Source organism: Cygnus atratus, chromosome 3 (genome assembly GCF_013377495.2).
Source record: "Cygnus atratus isolate AKBS03 ecotype Queensland, Australia chromosome 3, CAtr_DNAZoo_HiC_assembly, whole genome shotgun sequence".
Taxonomy (NCBI): Eukaryota; Metazoa; Chordata; class Aves; order Anseriformes; family Anatidae; genus Cygnus; species Cygnus atratus.
Genome location: NC_066364.1, coordinates 71,431,146 through 71,445,597, shown reverse-complemented (window position 1 = coordinate 71,445,597; position 14,452 = coordinate 71,431,146). Strand labels below are relative to the sequence as shown.

Sequence of the window (14,452 nt, the reverse complement as noted above, 5' to 3'; positions counted from 1 at the left end):
GGCTTTTAGCATACTAATCAGCCTTCCCAGTGAGGTTAGAGACTTCCCAAAGGTACATAGAGTTTTAAATATTTCAGTAGAGAATTAACCACAGAGCTCTGCATTATTAACTTTTTTTTTTTAAAGCATATATTTGGAGTCAGATATTATTATCTCTCCCCAGTCTTACTATGTTTCCAGTTGCATGTACCAGCATTAACTTCAGGGGATCTACTAACTGAGTACGTATCGATATGCATGAGCGACAGCGGCAGAACCTGCTCTTTGATCTCGGTTTTAGTTTGTGAATGTTGACTGTGGTCTTCCAGGAGTACCACGGTCATTGCTGGTAAAATAAAATCACCTGGAGGCAGGACAACCTAACCCATGACACTAGGAGAGAAAAACAGAACAAAAGGAGTGGGGGAAAAGGAAAAAGAACAACTGGGAAGAAAAATTTCAGAAAAAGTGGCAATTAATACCTACCCTTACTTAATACCTTACCCTAGCATCGAATTAGAAAAATAAAGTCCTGCTCAGTCCACAGCTGAGGACACACAATTGTCTTCTGCAGAAAGGCAAAAGCATTTTGTTGTGCTCTGCTATGTAAAGGAGCAACACAATTGCTGATTTAGCATTGTCACCAGGCTTGGGTCTGGCACAGGCACAGTGAGAACACAACTCTGGTGGGCAGAATTGAAGAAAAAAAAAAAAGCCAATTCAATAACAACAAACTCAACAACCCTGCCTTTTTCTTCCAAGGGATAGGGACCAGCAACAGGAAACGCGGTTTTACTATTACCAGAGCTTTTATTATCATTGTTATTTGTACCAACAAATTTGGTATCAGTGGAATGTAAATCCAAGTCAATCCATTTGGTTTTGAGAGTTGGATTTTTTTTTTATTTAAAAAAAAAAGAGAGAGAGAGAGACGATCAATGGCATAGAGCTTTAAATCCAATTCTCAGCCTGAGAGTCCAAAAAGCTTTCTCTTGCATTTGCTACCTGTGCCAGCGCAAAATAGAGCCCACAGGAGTGGGACCGTCCTTGTGCTAGGTACCAACTGCATGTCATAAGGGAAAATATGAGGCACAGAGATTTAACCTTGAAAAGCAGCTCTTGAAACCCAGCTCAGAAGAGCACAGCCTGAGATTGCTCCCCAGGTGCTGCTAGGTGACCTCTGACACCAGGCTGGCACCAGTGCAGTTCAGAGGCAGTGATGTGTTCAAATACCAAAGCACCCACCTGGCATTGCCTGCTGCTTGTGAGCTCTGAACATCCCTTCACCAGCACTGGCCGGTTCCTATAATGAGCTCCTGCTGAAAATCAGCCCTTATTTCCATGACAGGAACATCTTCTGCCATCACAGGGCTTCGACTAGACCGGCACATCATGCAAGTAGATGTTTTCAGCTTTGTTACAGGCAGCCGGGATCTAGATGTTCTGTATGGCCAACGCTGGGGCAGCAGCCCTGCAGTGACAGCAAAGACAAAGCCCTAGCTTTGGTCCCTCTAACCAAGGCTGGTCACTACTGCCAAGGCAAAGAAGTTTGTGCTGCTCTACAAGTAGCTTAAGCAATTTGCTACCGTATTCTGGGTTGGCCATCTGCTACCGTTCAGAAGCAAAAACATTCCATTAAAGTAGCAAAGCTTCCTGAAACAGTGATTTCCTTCCATACAAAGATACCCCCAAATACTCAAAAGCTCCTGCAGACATTTCCAAGTTCTAATATTTGCTCTCTCCATTTTTACAGGGAATGCTTGTAGAAATAGAAGTTAAAATAAATACATAAAGCCCAAAAATATTTATACAGCACAAGCATCTCAAGTTACATATTTTCAGGAGGCCTCTCTTGCTGTAAGAACCAAATAGGTCCTTTGTCATTGCCAAAAATCTTGCAAACCCTATTGCTGCTTTCATGGAGGCTCTTACGTTTTGATTGGGGTTTGTTGCTGCCATCCTTATTGCAATTATAAGCAGCTTGTTCCGCAGCCTCCAGTCTTAGGAAAAATATTCCTTCTCTCCAAGGAAAGCAGCAGGTTGAGTGGTAGCAACATGCTAAAATGAATTACCCTTCTCCTAAAGCAACCCTTCTTTCAGAAGGACCATACTAACTCAGCAGCTACTTGGATGCTTGCCCCCATCAGAACCTGGGGTCCTTCAATCATCTGAGCTCTCACTTCAGCTCTCTCCATTGCCCTGACATCCTTACTTTTGGACGCCCAGAAGCAAGCCCGCGAGTTGTATATGACTGCGTATCAAGGAGATGTGTGTGTGCACAATGGAAAGTGTTGTCTGCCGGCAGCCGAAGATATTGCCAGCCTTTTTAACACAAAGCCCTGTTGGAAGCCCAGCCCAGAGCCATCCTCGCAGCCAGGATATTCTCTGCTCTGGCAGACAAGTAATCCCAAACTAATCTAAATCCATCTAATCATAAGCAACTCCAGGAAATGACAACCAGGAGTCCTGAAGGAGAAAATTACTAAATAAAAAGAGAGACAGCATTACAAAAGCTATCAGAATGCAAATGTTAGTGCCAATGCCAAACATTTTTTTGTGGGAAAAAAAAAAGTCTTACACCTGAACATGACAAGTGCCCTGCAGTGCTCCCACTAAGGCTGTTTCTCCATGGTGCCAGCTCTCAAAGTATGTATATTCTTAAAATCACACAGATCTCCCACTATCCTGAGACCTTAACATGCTCAGACTACCACATGGTCTTGCCCAGGCCACCCATATCCATCATACACCCTAAGTTAGCAACTGTCTTCCTGCTTCCCCACTACATTCTCTGACCACAGGCCAGCGAGACTCCCTTTAACACAACCACCCCAAAATCCTTGTTACCACCCCAAGGAAAGACATAAACAAATACAAAGCCATTTCTCTTTTAACTTTGCTAAAGAGGCGGTCTGAAGTCCATTTCCACCCCTCCAAGATTTCTCTCTCATTCCCCTTTAGACCTCGCAACATCAGCTGCAGGTTTCTAGCCCAGTCTGCACGGTGTGGTCCCAAATGTGAGGAGGACCCTGCAGTGTCCCATACCACTCAGCTTCCCTCCCTGAGAGGGATCTAAACAGCTGGTTTTACAGAGGAAAACGAGCACATTTACAGAGCTGTCTGGCACTCAGCAGCCAGCACAACTAAGGGCACGGCACTTCTCGGGCTGGGCCTGAGCTCCTATAGGGCGGCTCAGGCCATCGCGTGTTCTTGGGCATCCGGTGGCAGTAAATGGCTGTCATGCTACTCCAGAAGGGCTGTCACCAGGACGCTGGCCATGCCCACTGAGTGGTGGGCCTGGCAGCGGCCTGGAGTAGGCGCCTGGGCTCTGGCAGCACTGCCTGGAGCGGTGGCAGCCAAGAGGAGTGAACAGCAGGAGCCCAGAGCCTGCTGTGGCGGTCACCACATTGCAAGCAAAACGCTACATCGTCTCACACGTCTCACAAGAATATTTGGCTTGCTAACACCACTGGTTCGAGTTCACACTTTCTAGGTTTTCATTGCTGTAGCTGTGAAGAGCTTATTTTTCTGTTGCGTTTCATTTTCTGTTCTTTCCTGCGGGAACTGACCTATTTCTCCTGTGCCTGTGTGCACTAGACACTTCCAGGGGCAGATGCCCCTAGAATCCTAGATCCTACAGCACAGAAAGTATCTAGATCAACTGTAAATCATTTCACTCACAAATTAAACAAATTAAGTCAACAAAAAGCAGGAACTAAGAATCACTTTCTAAACAGCCCCAAGCTGACCCTGAAGTTTACTGACTAGGAGGACTAGAAAGCAGGAGGGCTGGGCTACTCTTTGCATTTTCAGGCTCCCCAAATCTGTGCTCCGTCTTTGACCAGAGAAACACGACCTGACCACTGAGGTGAATTTATCCTCCTGCAACATACCTCTGTACAGTACAGAGGACAGGGAGAGCCTCAAGTGGAAGAGACCAGTGGCTTAGGCTGGGCAGTACTCAGGCACCAGTGTGGAAAAAGCATTCAGAATGCCTTTACAACACGGGAAATGGAGCTGAGGAAAGGTGAGATGTCACTGGACGTTTGCCTCTGACTACAAATGGAACCAGGTCTTCTGATCCCCAGCCCACCTCCCCAGTAATAAGACCTCAGACACGTACCAAATATGTGTATTAAAAACACATGCAACTCAAAATCACATTAAAGTCCCAGTCCAGCCGAGCCAGATGGAGTCTTTCTACCACTGCCATTCGCTCTTAAATTGTTTATAATACATTTACTTTGGGAGACCAGAAACATCAAGCTGAGGACACAGCTCTGAGAGAAGCTGATGCAAAGCTTGGCTGACACAGATCACAGCACTGCGAACACAAAACCCAGAGTACCTACTCCTGCAAAGTGCTGCAAGGCCTCTGCCAAGCCGGCTTCAAGCTGCTACAGCCCCTCTGTGCATGAGCCGAGGGGCCATCTGCAAAGGATCCAGCGCTAAAAGCCACACAATTATGTCACCAAACTCGGCACAGCTTCAAAAGGTGACAAAAGGGAAAGACATTTAGACTATATGAAAGCTCAGCTTGGTTGTTCGCGCAGGGCCTGATTCTGGCACTGTGTTGTATTTCAGTGGGGCTGCCACGTGAAGCAAGACACTATCCAGCAGGAACAGCAACATCTAAAACTGGCCCTCCATCTGTCTGTCCAAAGTGATGAAGCACTTCGTTACAGAATACCCGGAGAAATTATGTGGCCAATTCACTTTCTCTTATGTTTGTCTTTTTTTTTTTTTCCCCTCCCCTTTTGAGACAAACGAATGGGAAAACCAACATTCCAGCTCCAGGAATTCTGCCCTTTCTTCTGAAAAAGAACTTCAGCCAAAAACACTGCAGCCAAGTATGTAGTAAACATGACGACAAATAACCATTTGAAGAGTTGCCTCTTACTTTACAGAAGACATATATATTAAGAAGGACTGACTCCTCCAGTGGAAAAATAATCAGTTTAACGCCAAAAGAATACAACAGTCGGAAAGATTTGCTGGAACAAGGACTGACGTGAGATGCCCAGAAGGACTTGACGACTGAGTAAGAGTGAAATAGCTGTGCTGGAACAAGGAGAGAGGAACACACTCCACGGTCCTCAAAGCGCAATTTTCTCTGTTTAATGAAGAGTAGATTTGATGATCAAGTTACTCCTCAAAGAGTAGTGATGTAAAATGTGCACTTCTCCCAACCACATTCTTACAGGTATGTAGTTTGGTTTGGATGCACATTTTAGGCTTTCTTCCAGAGCAAGGAGAAGCTTGGAGTGACTTCCTTATAACACAATTTTGGTATTTCTTCTGATGTAACTAATAATATTTCTTTCGTTTAGGAAAAGTTCTCTGTTTAGGATATAATTTATACATGACTGATGTCATTCTTTCACCTCCCTTCATTTCTCCACTACTTAGGGCTATGTGCTCCAAATGCAGACCAACTCTGCCAAACGTAAGCCCTGCAGCGAAATGGAGCCACACATACAGACTGATTTCAGAGACACTGAAGGTTGCTTAGGTTCCTTTGGCACTGTTGTGGTTTAGCCCGGCTGGCAGCCAAACACCACACAGCCGTTCGCTCACCCTCCCCCCTCCCTCTCTGGGATGGGGGAGAGAAACGGGAAAGTGAAGCCTGTGAGTTGAGATAACGACAGTTTATTAAGACAGGAAAAATAATAACAATAATAATAATAATAATAATAATAGTAATAATGTGTACGAAATAAGTGATGCACAATGCAATTGCTCACCACCCGCTGACCGATGCCCAGCCTATCCCCGAGCAGCCGGCCCCCCACCCCGGCTAGCCACCCCTATATATTGTTCAGCATGACGCCAGATGGTATGGAATACCCCTTTGGCCAGTTTGGGTCAGCTGTCCTGGGTCTGTCCCCTCCCAGCTCCTGCTGCACCCCCAGCCTGCTCGCTAGCAGGACAGAGCGAGAAGCTGAAAAGTCCTTGGCTTGGTGTAAGCATTGCTCTACAACAATTAAAACATCAGCATGTTATCAGCGCTCTTCTCATCCTAATCCAAAACATAACACCCTGCCAGCTACTAGGAGTAAAATTAACTCTGTCCTACCTGAAACCAGGACAGGCACAAAGACTTGGAGAACCAGGAAATCCAGGAAAAAAAGAGGGCCAACAGGCATCCCACAGGCTCTGGATTTTACGGACCATTTCACTTCATTTGTGGTAGCTGTTTATGTCCTGCTGCTGCTACATAAACACTGGAGAACCCTAGCCACTGACACGGTTATTATCCCCAAAGCAAGCCACGGCACTGCCCCACACATTGTTGTGAACACTATGAAACGCGCTCAAGCCTGAGCACACACTTGCAGAACCTCTGAGGGGTAGAGGAGAGAAGGCCCCGTGTTATATCCCAGAGAGCAGACCTAAGAAGTCAGGGAAGAGGAATCAGAGTCGGTCGAGCTGTGTATGTCAGAAAGCCAGCAGCTGCCTGCCTTGGGAGAGAAGGGCATGGGCGGGGAGGTCCAAAGAGAGGGGCATACCAGAGAAAAGGACCCCCCAGCATGGAGGAGGTGGAGGGCACAGAGGAGGTGGAGGGCAGGGAGATGCCCACACAGGTCCTGCTGGTGACAGGAGATGTGGCAGCTGTCAGCACAACCTCTCCTATCGCCACGCTGGCCACGACCACGCAAGGAGGAGGCACCGTGAAAACCCCCTTTGATGTTGCCCTTGTTAACTCTGCTACCAGCATAGCAGTTAAGCGCTCAAGCGTGTGGTCCGTGGCGCCTTTTCATTACAGGCTTCTCTCAAGTTTACCAGGGAAACCTGACACTTTCCAGGTGCCTGTGCGTCCCCAGAGGAAATGAATCCTACTAAGGAGGTGCTGCCGACAGGCGCTGCCAGTGCCAGCAGCTAGGAATAAATCTGGGAGCTGGGATCAGAGCTTCAGGAGCCCAGCCAGACAGACACGCAGTCTGCCCCCAAAACCCCTCGCTGGTGTAAATGCCCCTTTGGAGAAGGGGTGGGCAGTGGGGATGCATGCCAAACCATCCCGGCCCTATGGATCCCTAGATGTCCGGGGTGCGGAGGAAAGCTTAGGAATGAATGTCCCAGAGAACAGGCAGCACAGCAAAACATCTCAGCCTTTCTCATTTTTTTAAATCTTGGGCTTTTTAAGCCACTGTCTTGATCCTGGCAGTGCTTATTTTGGCACCGCAGGCTGTGAACATTCAACACAGACTGTAGGCTTTTGGAGCCAACCGTGCATCAGAACAAGCAAAATATAGCAAATATATATGAAAGCGTAAACCTGAGTTCAAAGGCTTCGTATTGCTCATGCACAGCAGAGAACCATCCAGGCCACCTCCTGTTTCTTCAGTCACTCCCTTACTGCCCTGAACACTTGAACCACGCTTCTCCTCAGAAGCTACAGCGCAGACATAGCCAAAATGCAGACGGTTGGCCCCAAAGCCCTCCCCGCTCCGAGCAGACCGAGCTTCAACTGCGCTCGAAGGAAGAAAGGCACTTTGGTAGCCTGACACGGCAGCGAAACAGCCGCTGCCTCCCAGCGCTGCACAATGGAGAGGACAAGCGGGGATGTGCCGGGAGGGATCTGGGCTGGTACCTGCCGAAGGGAGCCGGCCCCGTGCTGTGTCCGCAGTGCTGCGAGTGCCCTCTCAAGGCTGCACTGGAGCACGGTTTGCATGCAGCGCTGGGAGAAAGCAGCGCCGAGCTGCACGAGTGGGAGGGAAACCAAACGCCTGCACCCTTCCTGCTGAAGAAGTGGCCGCTTCACCTGCTCCATGCCTCAGTGGTCTGCGGGAGCTGCAGCGACCATCGGCTCACCCTCCACACACCCGGCAGGGGTCGGGCACTAAAGTGGGAGGTCATCGTCATCCTGGTATGGATGGTTTGCTTGGGCAGGCGAGGGGGAGCCAGGAAGAGTGACTTACAGAGGCAGGTGGCTCAAGCAGGGTAAGTGGATCTCGAGATTTCAAAGCCAGGAAAAAGAAGGCGCTGGTTTGGCTGTAGGTTTGTGGGTATTTGGCATCACACGCTGGCTTCCAAGCATGGCTTGGTGAGGAAAAGGGTCCTGTCAGGGAGGACAGCGGGACTCCTAGCTACACCTGACCCACACCAGCATAAGCTTAAGAGACATGATGCCTGATGGCAGCCCATCCCGGTGCCACCTGAGTCACACTCCTGAGCGCTCCCCCTGCGATGGGGAGAGCTGGGTGACACAGGGACCCAGCTGCCAGCTGCAGAACACACAAGCCCTAGAAGAGCACCAGAAATCGAGCCTGGTGAAAACGCTGCTTCGCTTCATCGGTCTCAAGACAACAGAGCACCTGCAGACAGCTACACAACGCTTGGAGCGGACATGAAGTCCAGCTCCAGGTATCTGGAGACTGAGAAGCCACATCTACCGTTCAGTGTCCTGCATGAGAAACGTCAACGTCACTTAGGCACTGCATATGTCCAAGGGGGGAGCTCTAGTTTTGGGGCACATGAATGCTCACTCAATGCACTGGGTCATACAGACAAGATCCCATTCCCTCTGCAGGCACAGAAAATGCATGCCATGTCTTTTTCCTTTTCTTTTTCTTTTCCTTTTTCCTTTTCCTTTTTCCTTTTCATTTTCATTTTCTTTTTCTGCTCCATGATCTATCCACTCCCGCCTGTATTTTCCTTCTCTAGTCTCTGAAAGCATCTTCTTAACCACATGTCCAAGCCAACCTTGGTCCACGTGCTGTCTGAAGAGCTGGAATTACAGACTTGGACAGCACAAGGGCTTTCATACCTCTGACACACCCAGAGACTGGTACTGAGCTATACAGTTAAGAGCATTACAACATTGTCCTAAATAACTGAGAAGATACATTCCTTAGAGCTAAATAAAGTGGAAAGTTCCCTTGGAGACCCCACGGCTTTCTCTGTTTATGTCACGCAGTCTGGACAAGGAGGGATAATGAGAGTTGGATCTCCTGTCAGCAAGGCTTTCAGTCTGAGCCCAGCCTCTACTTGATTCCCTCCCAGATTTCCCCGCTGATGGTGCTCAAATACTCTGTGTACAAAGGCAACCAAGGAGAGCTTCTACAGGAGGACAGCTTTCCATCAGCTGCCTATCAGTATGTGCTCGACGTCCTTCCACATGCAGGATCTGGCAGCAGGCAACAAAAAATCTCTCTTGGCAGTGCACAGACAGGATCTCCCCCTAACCTGGCTCCAGCACAACACCCTTTTCTGTCACTTCCTTGGCCCGAGAGCCTGCCCACAGCAAGCCTGGGCTTAGGCTCCACACCGACTTTCTATTTTGATGAACAGAAGCACAGTCAATTATAGCACCAGTCCAAGGCCAGACCTCGCAGGGGAAAATCTTTTTTCTTTCTTTCCACAGACAAAAAATGCAGGGTTCTTCCCCTTCCTTTGTCGCAGTCCCCTCTGCTGAGCCAAGGCAGTCCCTGTCCCCCAGGGAGGGACAGGGAGCCCTGGCAAAGGCTCCAAATTGCCGAGTGAATTTGGGACAGGTCACCTCAACAGCCTGGAGGCTAGCAAGGCGAGGAAAGGAGAACAGGAAGGGATCATTGAGAATGCAGCTAAAAGATGTGAGAGCAGGGCCAAGGGAAGCAAAGGCACCCAGCAGTGGATTTTACCCTGCGGGAAAGGACCCACCAGCTCTCCTATCTAAGGCTGCACTTGCTCGGGGCACAGTTTGCTCTCCAGACAGGAGGAAAGTGGTGCATGCTCTGCATAGCCTGCACACCACCAGGGACAAGGAGCAGCCATGCAGCCTGCACCCATGTCCTACATAGCTGCCCTGGGGTCAGCAGCCCAGCAATCCCCTCCCGCAGGTTTTGGTGTGCTCTGGAGGTCTGCAGTGGGAAGCACGCAGCACTTTACGCAGCACCATGCCAAGACATTTGTGTTTGCTCAGGAATTGGCTTGGCGTTACAGCACACTGGTGTGTGACTGCAAACGAAGACAGACTGCGTGGATGTTCCATCCAAAAGTTTCAGCAAAGATTCAGCCTCCCCTAGAATGACTTTAGGCATTACAGTCAGACAAGCAAAAGCCTGCCCGTGTTCAACAGCTAACCCCTTTCCCTCACAGGCTATGATATTTCTCGCAGACGCTGCCCATGCCATCAGCACACCACCTCCCCTGCTCCCTTCCCTCCTTCTCTGGCTCCCCAGAAGGCAGCCCCAGGGACAGCCGATCCCATTCCCCATCCATCTCCCAACATCACGAAGCAGTGCTACTACAAACCCGCTCCCAGGGAAGCAATCCCAGGCTTATCTTGGACGGGCACAGCACATCACAAAGGAAGTAGACAACCCTGGATATAGGGGCACCCGCCGGCAAAGCCCCTCTGTGCTCAGCGTCCTGCAAACTGCAGCCGTGCGCCCCGCGAGCCAGGTGCCCCACAGAGAGGCTGCGCAGGGTCTGCAAACCTGCTGCAAGGACCCTTCCTTCCCTTGGTGCGGGTCAAACAGACGCTCCCAGTTCGTTCAGCTGATGTGGGTGATATCACGTCCCGGGCTCTGCCACCTGGCCCAGAGCTGCCGGGGGCGAGATGCTGCCAGCCTTCACCGGCTCCTCTGCGGACACCACATCTGGAGCTGGGAGCGGGTGTCCCCATACCGCCCCGGTCACCGTGACCCTGCGGTGAAAGTCTGGTGCTGGAACACCCGCGCTGTGTCCCCCCGCACCCTGCCGCCAGCCGTGCCCCGTGGGCACAGGCTGAGGCAGCTCCGGGGCTCGGCATCGCCTGCGGTGCAAGCAGTGCCCCAGGGGCTTCGGCGACCCGGCTGCTCGCTTCGCCCCTGGAAGGGACGGGGAAGACCTGCCGTCGCACGCCCGGACCCCACCTCGAGAGCGGCTTAAATCGGACTCGGAGAGCCGGGGGAATCCTGACAGCAGCCCCAGCCTCGCTCAGGCTCCTGGAGCGAGCGATCCGCGGGGCTCGGACTGCGGGGCCGGGGAGCGGGGGGACCCCGCTGCGCTCCCACCGCCTGTCAGCGGGCTCGGCCCGGTCAGCGGGGCTCCTCACCCGGCCCCACAACAGCGGGCACCGCCGGGGCTGCAAGCACGAGGGGAGACCCCCCCTCCGCCGCCCCCAGCGCACCTCCGAGCGGCGGCGGGTCCCCATCCCCGCTCCCCCATCCCCGGGGGGCTGCAGCCTACCTGGGGCGGCGGGCGGCAGGGCGGCGAGCAGCAGCAGCAGCAGCAGCAGCGGGAGCGGCGGCGGGGCGGCGGGGGGCGCCGCCATGGGGCCGGGGAGCGGCGGGGCGCGGAGCTGCCGCCCGCCCGCCGTTCGTCTCCGCGGGGCTGCCCCGCTGCTCGCTGCGCGCCCCGCCGTCTCCTCCTCCCGGGCTGCCGGGACACTGCAGCGGGGCGGCCCCGCGGAGGCGGCCGCCTGCCCTCCGCCCCCCGACGGCCCCGGCCCCGGCCCGCCCCCGGTCGCAGCCCCGGTGCCGGTCCCCGAGCACCTGCCCGGACCCGCCGCGTCCCTGCGGGCAGCGCTGCCCGCGGCAGGTGCTGGGGATCGGGCTCGCGTTTGTGCTCAGCCTGCACCTCTGCTGCCCGGCGCACCTGCTCCGGGGCTCCTGCCCTGCTGCCTGAGGCGAAGGCAGCGCTCGCTGGCTGGCCGAATGGCGTTTTAACAGCAAAACGCTGCGGGCTGCCTACCCTGGTGGTGCTACAGTGGGGTGGTGTTGGAGGGCTCTGCGGGGCACCGGGAGACAAACCTGGTGCCCGCGCATCCGTGTGGGCTGTGGGGGCACCTGGGTCCTGCTTCAGCGCAAGGCAGCCGCTGCGCTCCAGAAAGGCCGTGCACAAGGTGGGTGCTGCAGCCCAAAACTGAACTCAGGACCCAAACTGTGTGGCAGCATAGGTACACCAGTGCTGACAAGCAAAGGGCACCAGTCCAGTCCCCGTCTGGTCCCATCCCTTAGCTGTGGGAGCCTCCAGAAAGCCCTCTTACACCAGTCCTGGAATATTTCCTCCAGAACCTGACCACTATGGCCCATGAGAGGCTTTTAAAAACCAAGCAGGGTACCAAAAGAGGGAGCCTCTAAATGACAGGGTTTCAGACTGCTAGAGGTAAGACACGTGTAATACCACCCATTCGATATGTTGCTGGCTGGTGCAGCCGCTTGGCTCAGCATCAGACGGAGCAACTCTGGTCGCTTTCTCCTCTTCTTGCTTTCCAGTGCTCAACTCATTGCTCTGAATGATGCCCCTGGTGCCTGAGCATCACTGCTCCGTTAGTCCCCAGTTCCCTTGGCTTCAATTATCCCCTTCCTGAGAGGCAGAGGGGTACCTGAATTCAGCCAACCTCGTGTGTTAAATGCCACCTGCACCCAGACTGCTAAGTTTAAAGGCCTTTTCTGGGTTATGAATCAGGGACTGACTTGGACACTGACTACATACACAGTTCTCACAGGGGCACCAGCTGTTCCTGGGAGAAGGTAAACTCCTCTAGCAAGACATGGAAACTAGGGAAACAAAAAAACAAGAGAGGGATCTGAATGTTTGGGTCCAAATTTTTAGCAAATATAACTGAGTAAAAGGTCTATTAGAGTTTGGGATCATCAGCACCACAGAAGACCAAATCCTGCCTAAAATCTGCAGCAAGAGCTTTTATTGGTGAAGAAGTTGTTGTTGGACAGGATGATCATTTGGGAATTGCAGAGGATGCAGATATTGGACAAGAAGGCTGAGCCAGTACTCTGAAAGGAACATCTGTCCTTGCCCTTAAGAACAAATGTGATGCTCAGTGCCTGGCAAGGCAGGAGGCACAGCCTCAGAAACCCCCTCAAGCACCCACCCACTGAAAATCTTTGTATTTCCCTTCAGTGTTTCCACACTGCCCACCTGATGCAAGTGCATCCAGCAGAGACAGAGGATTGAGATATGCAGGAGAGCAGCCATCCACCTGGGTGAAACTGCCCAGCCTGCTCACCTGTATGTGCTGTGCACCTGAGAGATTTTTCACATGAAAGGCAGAATTCCATCAAGAATGTGAATAACTCATGAATCAAGAAGGACACCAAGTTTCGATGAGTATGGACTTGTTTTTATGGTAATGTGAAGTTTATTCATTTATTTATTTTTATTATTTTTTTTCTGTAAAGGTGTTTTCTGTAATTATCCATTAGCTGAACTGACATTAGCTTAACAACTCGGATTAACTTGCAGCCCAAACCAAGACAGGGGATATTTGTGATTGCTGATTCTTACTCTTTTGCTTATGCAAACGCTTGTCTTTCAAGCCATATGTGGCCAGGTAAATAATCACTGTGTGCTGAAAACCCCAGAGCAGATAAGTCACAGCACATTAGCAGCTTGCTTTCTGGCTTTCTAAAAAACTCACTGGAGCAGATCCTTAGCTGGCAGAGTCTCGCAGAGCTTCTTGCCTCATCTCATTTGATCCTCTTTTGTACTCTGCTAATTATACCAGCTAATGAAACAGCTTTTGGCAATCAAAACTCTTCACTCTTGACTTCCAGAATATTTGTCATCAATGCAAAAGAAAAATAGCTACAGTCTCTGGGATATGAATGGTAATCCCACCAGTTTATAAATAGAAGAGAAAGACAGACAAAGGCGTGTAAAAGAAGAATATAAGTAATCCACATTGCTCAGATATTTATAGGAAACTTCAAGGGTTCTGGACAGTGAGTTTATTTCCTGTGCAGCCCAGATCATGGACATGGAAATGGATGCAACCAAGCAGGCTTCAGCCCCAACAGCAGTACAGGTATGGATGTGGCAGCGTGAGCTGTGGCACAGGGATGGTTCAGCACCCAGCAGCTAAAGCCACATCTGCTGCTGCTGACTTGTGGCGACTGTCTAAGAGAGCTGGCTTCCACACAGGCTGCAATCTCAGCTTCAGATCCAAGTGAAAACACAGCAGCCTTTCACTAAATTACAGTGACATTTCCCTTACTTATGCGTGAGAAAGTAAGACCGCAGCATTAAATGCTGCTAAAGGAGTTTCTGCACACTTATGCTAACGGTGTTCATCGTTCATCACAACATTGTTTAAAAGATTTAAGACCCTTGTCCGGCAAACATTTTCCATCAGTTTAAACCTGCAAAAAGTACAAGGATTACTTATACGTATAAGCCAAAGCACCTATATCACTTCAAGATTAATGGAAAATTAAACAGTAATCATGTAATGCTTTTGAGTTGAAGCATACAATTCTGCTGGAGACCAGTAGCAGAGAGAAAAAGAGGCTGAAAGAGAGCCAGGTAATACCTTCTAGTCACATAAAACTCCTGTTAACCACCCCCTTCCTTGCAGGTTGTCCTCTTTCAGCATTAGTGTATGCACAGGTGGTAGAAGCACAGACAGCTGCCTCACATAAAATGTACTTTATGCTCATTTTTTATTAGAATGCTGAAAAAGAAGACAATGTAGAATATGTACTTGTTACGAGCAATTCACTAGTAGTCAATAATTTATTTGCTGAACTTTGTCTTTTCTTCTGTTGATCAG

The 14,452-nt window shown here is 50.7% G+C and overlaps 1 protein-coding gene across 2 annotated transcripts in view; it reads right to left on the bottom strand.

The window, feature by feature from the left end:
* Nucleotides 1-11,286, bottom strand: part of FNDC1 (fibronectin type III domain containing 1) — a 67,834-nt gene extending 56,548 nt beyond the window's left edge. Inside the window, exon 1 of one of the 2 annotated variants that reach the window (XM_035538545.2) lies at nucleotides 11,131-11,286. In XM_035538545.2, the coding sequence (XP_035394438.1) occupies nucleotides 11,131-11,215 (85 nt within the window). In that variant the 5' untranslated portion in view covers nucleotides 11,216-11,286. Of the gene's footprint in view, nucleotides 1-7,255; nucleotides 7,292-11,130 lie in introns of those variants that run through there. The other variant, XM_035538547.1, reaches the window with a different exon arrangement.
* Nucleotides 11,287-14,452: the final 3,166 nt, after the last annotated feature.